Source organism: Podarcis cretensis (genome assembly GCF_951804945.1).
Source record: "Podarcis cretensis genome assembly, chromosome: 1".
NCBI classification, from domain to species: Eukaryota; Metazoa; Chordata; class Lepidosauria; order Squamata; family Lacertidae; genus Podarcis; species Podarcis cretensis.
The window spans coordinates 83442044-83453580 of record NC_137170.1 but is presented as its reverse complement, the minus strand read 5'-3'; the positions used below and the strand labels follow the sequence as shown (position 1 = coordinate 83453580).

Here is an 11537-nt window from a genome sequence, read left to right as displayed (position 1 = left end):
CTGAGGGTTGGTAAAATTTATGAACAGTTGTTGTTGTTTTTTAAAAACTTATTCTGAGAAATTTCAGCTCACTTAAAGTTGAATGAAACTGTTGCTAGTTCATGTGGATGGATGAGGGATGGACTATGGGATGGACTCAGTGGATTAAGCAGGCTTCCTCAACCTTGGGCCTCCAGATGTTTTTGGCCTACAACTCCCATGATCCCTAGCTAGCAGGACCACTGGTCAGGGATGATGGGAATTGTAGTCTCAAAACATCTGGAGGCCCAAGGTTGAGGAAGCCTGGATTAAGGGATAGACTCAATGGACTAAGAGGAAGACCAGAAGAGGAAGCAGGGAAGCCCAAACAATTCTAAAATATTGCTGTACTAGTAAAATCAGAGAACAAAACGAAGCAACCTTTAGGGACAATTGGAAAATGTTTGTAGATTATTTTAAAAATTATTGTAAACATGTTAGTACACTAGCAGGTTTGGAGTAAGTTCAGCAGTAAAAGTTATTTTGAAAATAAAGTTGGGAAAATAATGTATAGATTAAGTATAATATGTAGCAGCAAATGATAAACATGAGAAAACCATGGAAGGGTGGGAGGGAAATTGATTTCTTCAGTGAATATTGGAAAATATTTGAAAATAGTATTTTATTAGTGGAAAATCTTTTTAAATATTTTTTTAAAAAATACTAAAATAATCTTAAACATTCTTTTTTTTAAAAAAAATGAATCTACAGTTGTGTTCAAAATTCAAGAATGGCAAACTAAGGAAGGCCATTTTGCCAAATAGTCTGTAAGGGAGGACAAGTTTTTTTGTAATAGCTCAGGAGGAGTCCAAAAAAAGGAAATTTTCAAAAAATTGTCAGAAAATTATTTGTTGGAAAATTTTAGCTCAGCTGTAGTGGAATAATCAGTACAGGGTGCTGAATACTAGCTATGATAATTAACTAATGAATTTTCAATCAAATTAAATTGTCTGTTAATACCTTGATCACAACAATGGCAGAAGGTATGGGGGCATTCAGTACTATGAATATTGTGAACTTTCTAATAAGAAACTCAATAGACATCCATCAGCTGACCCTCACTACAAGTTTTTAAGTGAAAAGAACATGTAAATTGAGAGTTGGAAAAAGGATCTTATTGTGCTAACAATTCTTCTGCAGGGAGGAAGAACACCTGGAAACTTATTTTGAAGATATTACAGCTTTGACTTCACTTACAATAACTTGGTTAAGAATGGATGGCTGCAATGTTTCCAGTGCCTGTGTAAGAAACACAGGTGGTTTGTGCTGGTAGATGATGTGACCACATCTTGAATAGGTTCTGCCTGAAACTGAATAAATACCACCCCACTTCCATTTTACTCTCAGCATCCCATTCGCCCTGGCAGGCTGAGAAGAAGCTCATCAAGAAGTGTTGTGTAAGTACAGTTTGACTGAGTTAAATGAATTTGGGGGCATAGGCTTGATTTGATCCAGGGCTCAGTTCTGAAAAGCTTGAAGGAATAACAGGGTGCTTGTGATACCTCACTACTCCTCACTACTGAACAGCCAGGACCCCTCTAGGGAACAGAAGTTACTAGTTCAACCAAAGCAGAGCATGTAGAAGGTCTTTTATCTGAATTCTCAATTCATCCACTGGGCAAGTGTGATCACTCTCCAGAATCTCAGTTTGGGGAGGTATTGGCCAGTCAAAATGGAAATGGCCTGTATAGGCAGAGAAAGATATTGTGAGGCACCTTACAATTCTGTCTCAGGTGGCATCCCTGCTAGTTCCTCTGGAACCAGTACAGAGGAATGCATCCACCCTCAAGTGAATACATCCACAAAAGCTGTGCTTACTCGAGTAGGTGTTCAAGTTTCTAAGCAGTTATAGCTTCCGTGCTGGGTGATTCTCAATGAGTCTTCCTGGCTCAACAGCAGACCTGGTGGGAAAGGAGAACTGGAGGTGGAAGTGTTGAATGCCTAGGCACAACCTCTATAGGGCCAGGGCATCTTCAACCTCTTCCCCCCCCCCCCAAGTCTTTGGGATGGGGCTGGGTAACCCCAATCTTGAGGGGGCGGGAGAGGCCGAGCCCTTCCACCCCAGCCCAGCCCATCCATCCTCCTCTCCCTTACCTTCCAATGTTAGGCACAATTTGACGCCTCTGGCTCTCTCTCTCTCTCTCTCTCTCTCTCTCTCTCTGTTTATAATACCTTTATTGTCAATGTACAACCTCTGTACAATGAAGTTAAATGAAACAGAGAAGTAAGATGGTAGAGTAGCAGCTGCAGGAACATTAGTATTTCCTCTTCCTCAGACCATTCAGCTTCCTCCAAGTTCTTTGTCTTCCTTCTTTCACACTCTGTCCTCTTTCACACCTGGTTGTTCACATCCTCCTCTTGCTTCCATTTCCACCCCTCCATTTTACAGCTTCAGTTCATTTATTTGTTGATAAGGGTTGTTTTTACAGACATCTCAGAGAAGGCAACAGATCCAGCAGTGATGGCTAACAGAACCATAGTGTTCCTTCCCCCAAATTGTAACAACATAAACCAGGCAGGCCAGGAGGCCTCAAATACTGTTCTCCAACTACCAGAGACAGTTCTCTATGGAGGTCAGCAGCTTGGAGGCCCTGATAACCAGCCTCAGCAGAACGGGCAGGTGGGAGCCATGGAGACACTACGCTATGTAGAGACCAAATATCTGGGGGTAAGTGAAATTGAGATTTGCTCATGTTCAGGCTTATGTTCAGTGGTTTCCCTGCAAGAGTGATGTCAGTGCAGAAAAGACTAACATTCAATGGAATATTTAAGTAGTTAAGAGTATTACTGATGAACCAGTCCCTGGCAAATGGCAATGCAAAGTGTTCAGTTTACAAGAAGACACTATTCCTCTACAAATCAGAGGAGAAGGTATATCTACAAGAATAAAGGTGAGACAATAAGTAGTCTATTCACACATACATAGTTAATACCCCCAGTCCCAGTAATACAAAAAATCTCTATAGAAACTTACCTGTCTCCATCTGCATGTTTCCATTGGGAGGAGCACAGAAAGAGCACAATATCATTCAGTTGGTTAAACCTCCTTAGGAAACATGGCAGCGGAATTTAAAGACATAGCGGTGGAAAGCCCACAAACACAGCTGCATGTTATTACATGAATCCTACAAATTCTAATGTTGAATTTAATCCATGTGGAACTAGTGTATTGAGTTTATAAATCTACTTGGACTCCATCTGGGAAAGTAATCTGGACACATTAACGCCAGTGGAGTGAGCTGAAGATATGTGCTTTACAACAAAAAAGTGAAAGACATCACAAGCGTGGTATTGTTCAATGAAGCATTCAACCAGCAGAGCCTCTCTGATTTTGCCTCTAATGTGGGATCAGTGTTCTAAAATACGAGTCTTAACAGGGCAGGTGGAGGCATCAATGTATATCAACTGACAAGAGCATTCAATTAAATAAATCACATTTCTGTTTCAGAATTGTTTGTTTCAGAATTGTGGAGCTGTTAGGGACATAGCCTTAATTTACAAAGTGATGACACAGTTAGTGAACCCATTTGTTTCAGAATTGTGGAGCTGTTAGGGACATAGCCTTAATTCACAAAGTGATGACACCTTAGCTTTAAAGGAGAAGAATATAAATAATGTTGTCAGCCAGTGGAAAAACAGGGTGTTATGTGGGGTGTGTTTGAACCCACATTTGTGTCCAGCACTCATGTGTATTCCCCAAGAGGTTTAGGAACTTTTGCTGGAATGAAATGTTTTTCTGCTATAAATGTGTTTACCCTTAACCTTATGTACCATAAAGAAGTTCATACACCAGGAAATAAACAAAGATTGATTTATTAATTTAAATTAATGTGACAGAGTATATGGGTGCTGCTTTCAGACAGCAGAGTTACACAATAAGTGGGCAGCAAATCACACAGCATATGCATCTTGATCTTGAGAGCAAATAGGATCCCTAACTATTCCCAAAACCTCAAGAGTGGGCACGACAATTTGCATGGTATCCATACTATGAAGAAAAAGCAATGCATGCCTTATCCTGAGGCCGAATCAAACACAAAGTCAGAGATCAGAAATCTGTGCCTCCTGCTAGTTAAGCTCTTCCCTTAAAATTCTGCACAAGCCTTCCACACACACACAAAAAATCTCTCTCATTCTTTTGGTCTGTGTGAAGCATACAACTGATCCTTGAGATCCTTGAGAAGCAAAGATGGGGTCCCGGTGTAGCTTTCAGCTACCCAACCACTGAAAACCTGGGGTTTAAGGGGTTTTTTTTGGGGGGGGGGTTGAACCAATGTTCAAAAAAGAGGGTTCTTTTTGGATGAGTGTCCTTTATGCCTTTATGGCAGTGGTTTTCAACCAGTGTGCCATGGCACCCTGGGGTGCCTTGAATGATGGTCATGGGTGCCACGGGCAACACTGGCCTCTGTCCTTCTTTCCTTACCTGCCTCCTCTGATGCCCTCTCACTTCTCTGCCTCCCAAAGGCTTGTGCAGCTGTTTGTTGCAACAGCCCTGGCTATGAGCTCCACAAGCGAATGGGGCCTCAGGGAGGCACCTCTGTTTTCAGCTCAGAGACCAAGGGTGGCAGCTAGGGGAGAGGGGAGGAGGCTGAGGGAAGACTCCACAAGGGAGGGTGTTTGAAAAAGGGTGAGAGGCTGCCAGCTCTGCAAGGAAGGGGTGACATAATTGGGCTCTTGAGCCCCACAGGGGTGCTGCAGAATCAATGTAGTTGGCCAAGGGAGCCATGGACTCAAAAAAGGTTGAAAACTTCTGCTTTATGCCATTGTTTATATCCAAGTTTCTGCCTGTTTGCTATTTTGTTTACCTTTGGAGGAAGGTTCTATGCAAAACCCCATTCTTTCCTAATAGCTGAACATTACTAGTAACACAGCATAGGAGCCAACTCCCAGGGGCCGAATTCTTTTCACCCCACCCCCACCCCCAATAAAATATTTGAGGGGGCTGCCCCCCCCCCAGTTGATGGGCATTGCCATTCAAATGTTGTGCATGCAACATTATGTGGGGTGGAGCTTACCTCCCCCCCCAAAAAAAAAAGGTTGGCACCCCTGTAACACAGAATTTGTGTGCTGATATTTACATTAAGTGTTACAAGGTCAGTATATCTACTCATACCTTCCAGGGCATGTTTAAAATAAAGACTAGTAACCAGGGTTAAAGGTAGTTCCATGATGGGGGTCTCTTTATATCAAATTATGCCGCATTCATTGATGCCACGAGCTACAGGAATAAACCATGGAAAAAGTTCAAATTATCAGACACCATTACAAGGACTTAGAGGAGGATATTCCTCACACAATCTAGGGACCTGAGATGCTCTTTACTATTTTTCTGTGTGGGCAGTTTGAAGTCATTATTCAGGGGTTTGGGGTTTTTTACCTCTTATCAGGGCTCAGGAAACTGTTTGATCTTGTTTGTGTAATTTTCTCTCCCAGGTTATCCAGATCATGATTGGATTGGTACACATTGGCTTTGGGGCTGTCTCCCTTGTCCTTTTACCTTATCATATGGTTTTTGCTGCTCTTGGAGGTTATCCATTCTGGGCTGGACTATTTGTAAGTAGTTGGTTATTTGTCTTTGAGGACCAGTCTGTTTCAGTGTCCATGGTCATGAAATTTAGGGCTGCATACATTTAATGCATATTTAAAGCACATACTCCACACACGCCCAACCATCCTAAACTGTAGTTTAAGGGTGCTAGGAATTGTAGCTCCATGCAGGGTAAATTACAGTTCCCATTTTTCGGGGGGGGGGGGTGCTTTAAGTGTATGATGTGTGCACACAGCTTTGACCTTGGACAGGAAGTCTCCATTATGTTCCTATTCAATTGCTGACTTTTTTTGTATTGAGAACTAATAGCTAGTAAATAAATAATAATCTCTCTCTCTCTCATGCATGCATGCGCACACACACATATCCTTATAGTTCTGCGAAATGGAATAGACATAGATTTAGGAAATGTGCTCATGCAGGAAACCTGCTTACCTCCACCCCAGTGGTGTCCCCAAAAGCATTTACTCTTTCATGTAGAAGTGAAGTCTGTAGGCTGGAGTCAACTAAGTTGTTGCACTAGTGGAAGCCAGTGTCGGGATTCATACTGGCACAATGAGACTTCCTCCGCTCTCCACCTTCCCATGCCCCCACCCTCCCCATATTTGCTCAAAAAGGTGACAATAACCCCCTGAACAGTGCAGGGGAGCAAGAGAGAAATGCTTTGCTAAGGCCTCTGAGACCCCTATTCCCTTCACAGACCTACAGTTCCCACTGTTCCATGGGAAGAGGAACTGATTGTTAAACCACACAGAGAATTGTAGCTCTGTGCACCACACCCTTAACTCTCAGCTCCCTTGACAAGCTGCAGTTCCTAGGATTCTTTGAGGGAGGGGCATGACTATTTAAAGTGACCAAAACACAGCTTTAAATATACAGTGGTACCTCGGGTTAAGTACTTAATTCGTTCTGGAGGTCCGTATTTAACCTGAAACTGTTCTTAATCTGAAGCACCACTTTAGCTAATGGGGCCTCCTGCTGCCGCTGCGCCGCCAAACCACGATTTCTGTTCTCATCCTGAAGCAAAGTTCTTAACCTGAAGCACTATTTCTGGGTTAGCGGAGTCTGTAACCTGATGCGTATGTAACCTGAAGCGTATGTAACCTGAGGTACCATGGTATTGAAACCAAGTTGCACTATCCTGGGAGAGCTTTCCAAGAAATGTAGAACATTTTTTAGTTGCATTTGAGTTCCATTTTTTAGTTCCATTTGAGGCAGGTAAGTCATTCTGCCCCATCCAGGAAAACTTGGGCAAAGCCTTTGCAGCAACGGTGCATAGAACTGCAAAGGACTGGCACACATGGTTCACCAGGGAGAGGGGAATCTTATGTCAAAGCCATATTCACATGTTCAAAAACATTTTAATTAAAACAAACGAACAAATATCCTTGTCAGTTTTCAATGCATTTATGTTGGAGAGATAGTCAGAAAGCCAATAGTTGGCTGTTCTTTGGTAAAAGAAGAAAATATGCAACTATCTGACATCAGTCCCAAAGCACTGAGATGTTGGGACTATGGAAAATGTTGTCGTTTTTTAGTGAACAACCCAAATGATCTTTTCTTTTTCTTCCCCTGAATAGTTCATTGTTTCTGGATCCCTGGCTGTGTCAGCTGAGAAATATCTTAATACAAGCCTGGTGAGATACACACCATTCCCTCCTTGTTTGTGTTGCTGTATAAAGAAACAAATAACTTAGCCTTCTTGTTACATGTCTGGGTCTATGGGCCTCTCCAGACTGATGTTTTATTGCAGGTGGTTCTGCAGCATGGTCTTGCCACAATAATAGTGTATTAGTGGTGGGTTTATTCTGCATGAGTTTGTTCTGTGGTGGTTCCCTAATGCTATTACATTATTGCTGTCTGAATGGCTATAGCATAGCAAAAGCAGGACAAAAGTAAACCAGAACACCTGCAGTTGTAGGATGGCAGCAAGAAGTTACAAGATATGCACTGATAGGAAACGATACAGTCTGACTTCCTCAAAACGTTTGCACGTGCAAACATGTGAAAGCAGGATCAGGTGTGACTGTCCCAACAGCATCATGAGAACAAATAATAACGAATGTGCAATTGAAAGGTTCTCTGGAGGGGAACTGTAGTAACTGTCTACACTATTCTTATGTGCATTTATCGTAAATCAAAGCAGCCTGTAAGACTGGTGCTCGAGATCCGCAACCAACCTAGAACAGAGGGAACTACTTTCAGGTGAAGTTTAGAGATTTTTGAACTAATTCAGTGAACTTCATTTGACTGAACTAGTTCATTCCAAACTTCAGTACAAATACAAACAATAGGAAGCCTGCACAGTTTTGTGTGGTTGACAGATCCTTCACACTGCTTCAGATTGGTCTTTAGATTTCTATTTCCTCTGATGAAAACCTCATCAGGCCTCTTGCAAAACAGGTATCTTGCTTCACATTGTTTGGGTATAACTCTCTTCATTAGACTATTTGCCTTTGAAGATGGACCTCTGTTTATTTGGTCTCCTGATTCATTGTATCTTTCAGGTGAAATGCAGTGTGGGAATGAACATCACAAGTTCTATAATGGCATTAGTTGGCATCGTGCTCTATTTGACGGAGCTATGCCTAAATTCTGTTTTTAAAAATTGTGATCGTCTTAATCAGGATAAATATTCTTGTGAGGTAAGTGAACAAGTTCCAAAAAATGTTGACATTGTGGGCAAAATCTTTAGAAAGGGAGAGAAACCCAGACCCACCTTGAGCTTTGCTTGGGCTGCAAGCAGTTCCCACTTCAAGAGACCAGCCTCTGGGAATTCTAGGAATTGTAGCTGTCAGAGCTGCCTCCAGGTCCCAGCTCACAGAGGACCAACGCTAGGCTGTAGTTATGTACAAAAGTCTTTATTGAGGTTCAGTTTCCATTTTAAAGCCGCAGCGCGCAGCTCTACGTCTCGACCTTAGACCGGCGAAGTCCCGTCTGAGTCTCCACCCCTTCCACACCAGTTTAAGACTCTCGCTTTGCTCCACCTCTTCCTAAGTTCCTTTCTCCTCTGGGCCCTCCTGCCTGCTAGGGTTCCATCCTTCCTGGACTCTTCTGACGCTGACCCTGATGATTCTTCCCCCTCCTTCCGGCGGGCTTTAGGACCTGGTTCCCTATCCGGGCTACCTTCTGTGCCGCTCGCCTGTACATTTGAACTTGGCGCGCGCGCCCAGCCTGCAACTTTCCTCTTGACCGTTCCCTCGCTCTCCGATGGAGGCGTGGCCAACCCTGACTCATCTTCTCTCGCTGGTGGTGCATATGTGGGCTCTGATACCTGGGACTCCTCCCCCCCACTACGCTCTGGTGGGGAAGCTGGTCCTGATTTCCAACTGCTGCTCTGGGAGTCCCCGCTGGCCCCTTGCTTCTGGGGTGTCCCCCTTGGGTCCCCCCTTGCCCTGCCCATCGGCGCCCCCTTCTGTGAATCTTCCGATTCGCTGGAGAGGCTCATGGAATCTATCGGGCTGCTGTCATCTTCTCCTACGCTGCCCTCGGATTGCTCCCCCTCGCTCTCCATCTCCTCTCCTCCCTGCGCTCCCGCTGAGTCCCTGACAGTAGCTCTTTGGGAAGACAAACAACTCTCAGCACCCTTAAAAAAACCTCCTGGGATTCTTTGGGTAAGTTGTGATGGTTTAAAGTAGGATGATACTGCTTTAAATGTATAGTGCTGATAGTGTCTTTGTTTTTTGACACAGTAGCTCCCAGATATTCTCTTTAGCTGCTTCTTTTGAAAAGAAAGTGTGAGGCAAATATCAACGACACAGAAGGGTCAATAGCAAAACTAATATGTGTAGCTTAAGTGGACTTTTTTCTGATTCACCTGCCATACAACCTGATAATATATCGATCAGAATGTACACTGGATAGCAGTGGCGTAGCGTGGGTTATCAGCACCCGGGGCAAGGCAAGTAATTTGCGCCCCCTAACCCATGGATTTGCGCCCCCTAACCCATGGATTTGCGCCCCCTAACCCGTGGATTTCCCTAACCCCCAGATGTTGCGCCCGGTGCGGCCGGCCCCCCCTGCACCCCCCACGCTACGCCACTGCTGGATAGTTCTTCTGTGTTCTATCCTTTATTAGCAGCCTTCATGCAGGTGGCTAGACACGAATGAGATTTTTAGCCTTATGTGTGCACTACACGTATCGGGGCCTTCTAAATCCTATTCACTGTATGCCTGGAGATTTGCTTTGTGATGCTGCAAAACATATTAAGAAGGTCCCAGCTGCACAGCCCTGTGTCTTACTGTGTTATATTCAAAGCGGCAGATGTATGTCAGTATGACCTCTTGCCCAAACAATTCTAAATAGTCGCCACCACTGCCTCCAGCTCTTCTCCACATGAATTTTTCACTGATGTTGTCAGGTCAGAATTCTTCTTATGAGCTGCCTTTAAACCACTGAGATGATTTTCTGGTACCCAGAGCTGTGTCCGTGTTTTCATGTCACCTGCTTCTTTGCTCTGCAGTTAAGCTACCAAATAGGTACTGGTCTCGGAATCCTCCTCTTCTTGTTCACCTCCCTGGAGTTCTGCATTGCAGTTTCCACAGCACATTTTGGGTGTCTGGCCGTCTGCTGTAACAGTGAGAGGGTAAGCATTGGAAAGCCTTGCTCAGAAATTAAGCAGATCGTATTGAAAATATGGTATGGGGGAGATATTGATTTGTGGGTTTTAGAAATGCCTTCAGGCTCCCACAGGATCCTTTGCATCTCTCTTGGAATCACCAGCTGCACCTCTACAGTAGAGGACAATGGTTCTGGACCACGAGTCTGATGGGACCTAGGAAGTCTTCTGTTCCTTATTCATGCACCCCCCCCCCTTGTACAGCAATAGCATTTGATATGGCTGCAAAAGGCTTGAATGACCCTGTTCCTTATCAGTGTGGTATCAGCTGCACTGGTAGAGTTCAGCTACAGCGGGATTTAAGAATTTAGTGCAATTGTTTAGATCATGGTGACATGGGGGAAAAGGACACCATCATAACCATGTATGTTTGTATGTGTTTCAGGCCATAACTTTCATGCAGTACACCATCTATCAAGGTGGTATGAATTCTGCTGAAGGCAACCCTGCTCCTCCAGCCTCCAGTGCTGCACTTTCTTCCAAGGAAGAGGCTTGCTAAAGAACCCAAGAGAAAAACGATCAAAGATATCACCTTCCAAGAAGCCAGGAAGTGAAATATTGTTGATGTATTAACTGCCCCCCCAAAAAATATATCTATCCACCCTGGCTATGTGCTGTCACTGCAATTTTCAGCAGGTTACCCAATTTGATTAATAGTCTAAAATGTTAGGGTATGGAATTACCACAGACGCTGGAGTGGGGGTTGCACACCTGATGATGATGATGATGATGATGATGATGATGATGATTGAATTTATATATCGCTTTATACCTGCAGGTCTCGGGGCGGTTTACAAAATAAAATCAAAATATAAAGCCACAAAATCCATAATCAAAATTAAAACAACAACCACCCAATAACCCCACACCCCACACACCCCACATTTTAAAAGGGCATAGGATGTCAATCAAATCAACCAAAGGCCTGGTTAAAAATGAACATTTTTGCCTGGTGCCTAAAGGTGTGTAATGAAGGCGGCAGGTGAACTTCTCTGGGGAGAGCATTCTACAGATGGGGAGCCACTGCAGAGAAGGCCCATTCTCATTTTGCCACCCTCCGAACCTCTCGAGGAGGAGGCACATGAAGAAGGGCCTCAGAAGATGATCTCAGGGTCCAGGTAGGTTCATATGGAAAGAGGCGGTCTTTGAGGTATTGCAGTCCTGAGCTATTTAAGGCGTTATAGGTCATGTAACCCCATCAATATAACCCCATCAAGGTCTAGGGAACCACCCACTAACAGTCCCTCAGTCTTATCTGGATTGAGTTTCAGTTTGTTGGCTCTCATCCAGTCCATTATCAAGGCAAGTCACTGGTCCAGCACTTCCACTGCCTCACCTGCAGATGTAAAGAA

General features: G+C 43.9%; 1 protein-coding gene across 3 annotated transcripts; it reads left to right on the top strand.

Annotated features, from left to right (window-relative positions):
- Nucleotides 1–1343: 1343 nt before the first annotated feature.
- On the top strand, nucleotides 1344–10789 carry LOC307204889 (membrane-spanning 4-domains subfamily A member 12-like). 3 transcript variants are annotated; one of them, XM_079957003.1, is made up of 7 exons: nucleotides 1344–1415; nucleotides 2448–2686; nucleotides 5452–5571; nucleotides 7147–7203; nucleotides 8074–8211; nucleotides 10030–10152; nucleotides 10571–10789. In XM_079957003.1, exons 2-7 carry the CDS (start codon nucleotides 2480–2482, stop codon nucleotides 10682–10684), a joined length of 759 nt encoding a protein of 252 aa, XP_079813129.1. In that variant the 5' UTR covers nucleotides 1344–1415; nucleotides 2448–2479; the 3' UTR covers nucleotides 10685–10789. The 3 variants fall into 3 exon arrangements, with proteins under 3 accessions (XP_079813129.1, XP_079813131.1, XP_079813130.1); XM_079957005.1 differs by having other exon boundaries at nucleotides 1397–1415; nucleotides 2574–2686; XM_079957004.1 differs by lacking the exon at nucleotides 1344–1415 and having other exon boundaries at nucleotides 2193–2686.
- The last annotated feature ends 748 nt before the right edge of the window (nucleotides 10790–11537 follow it).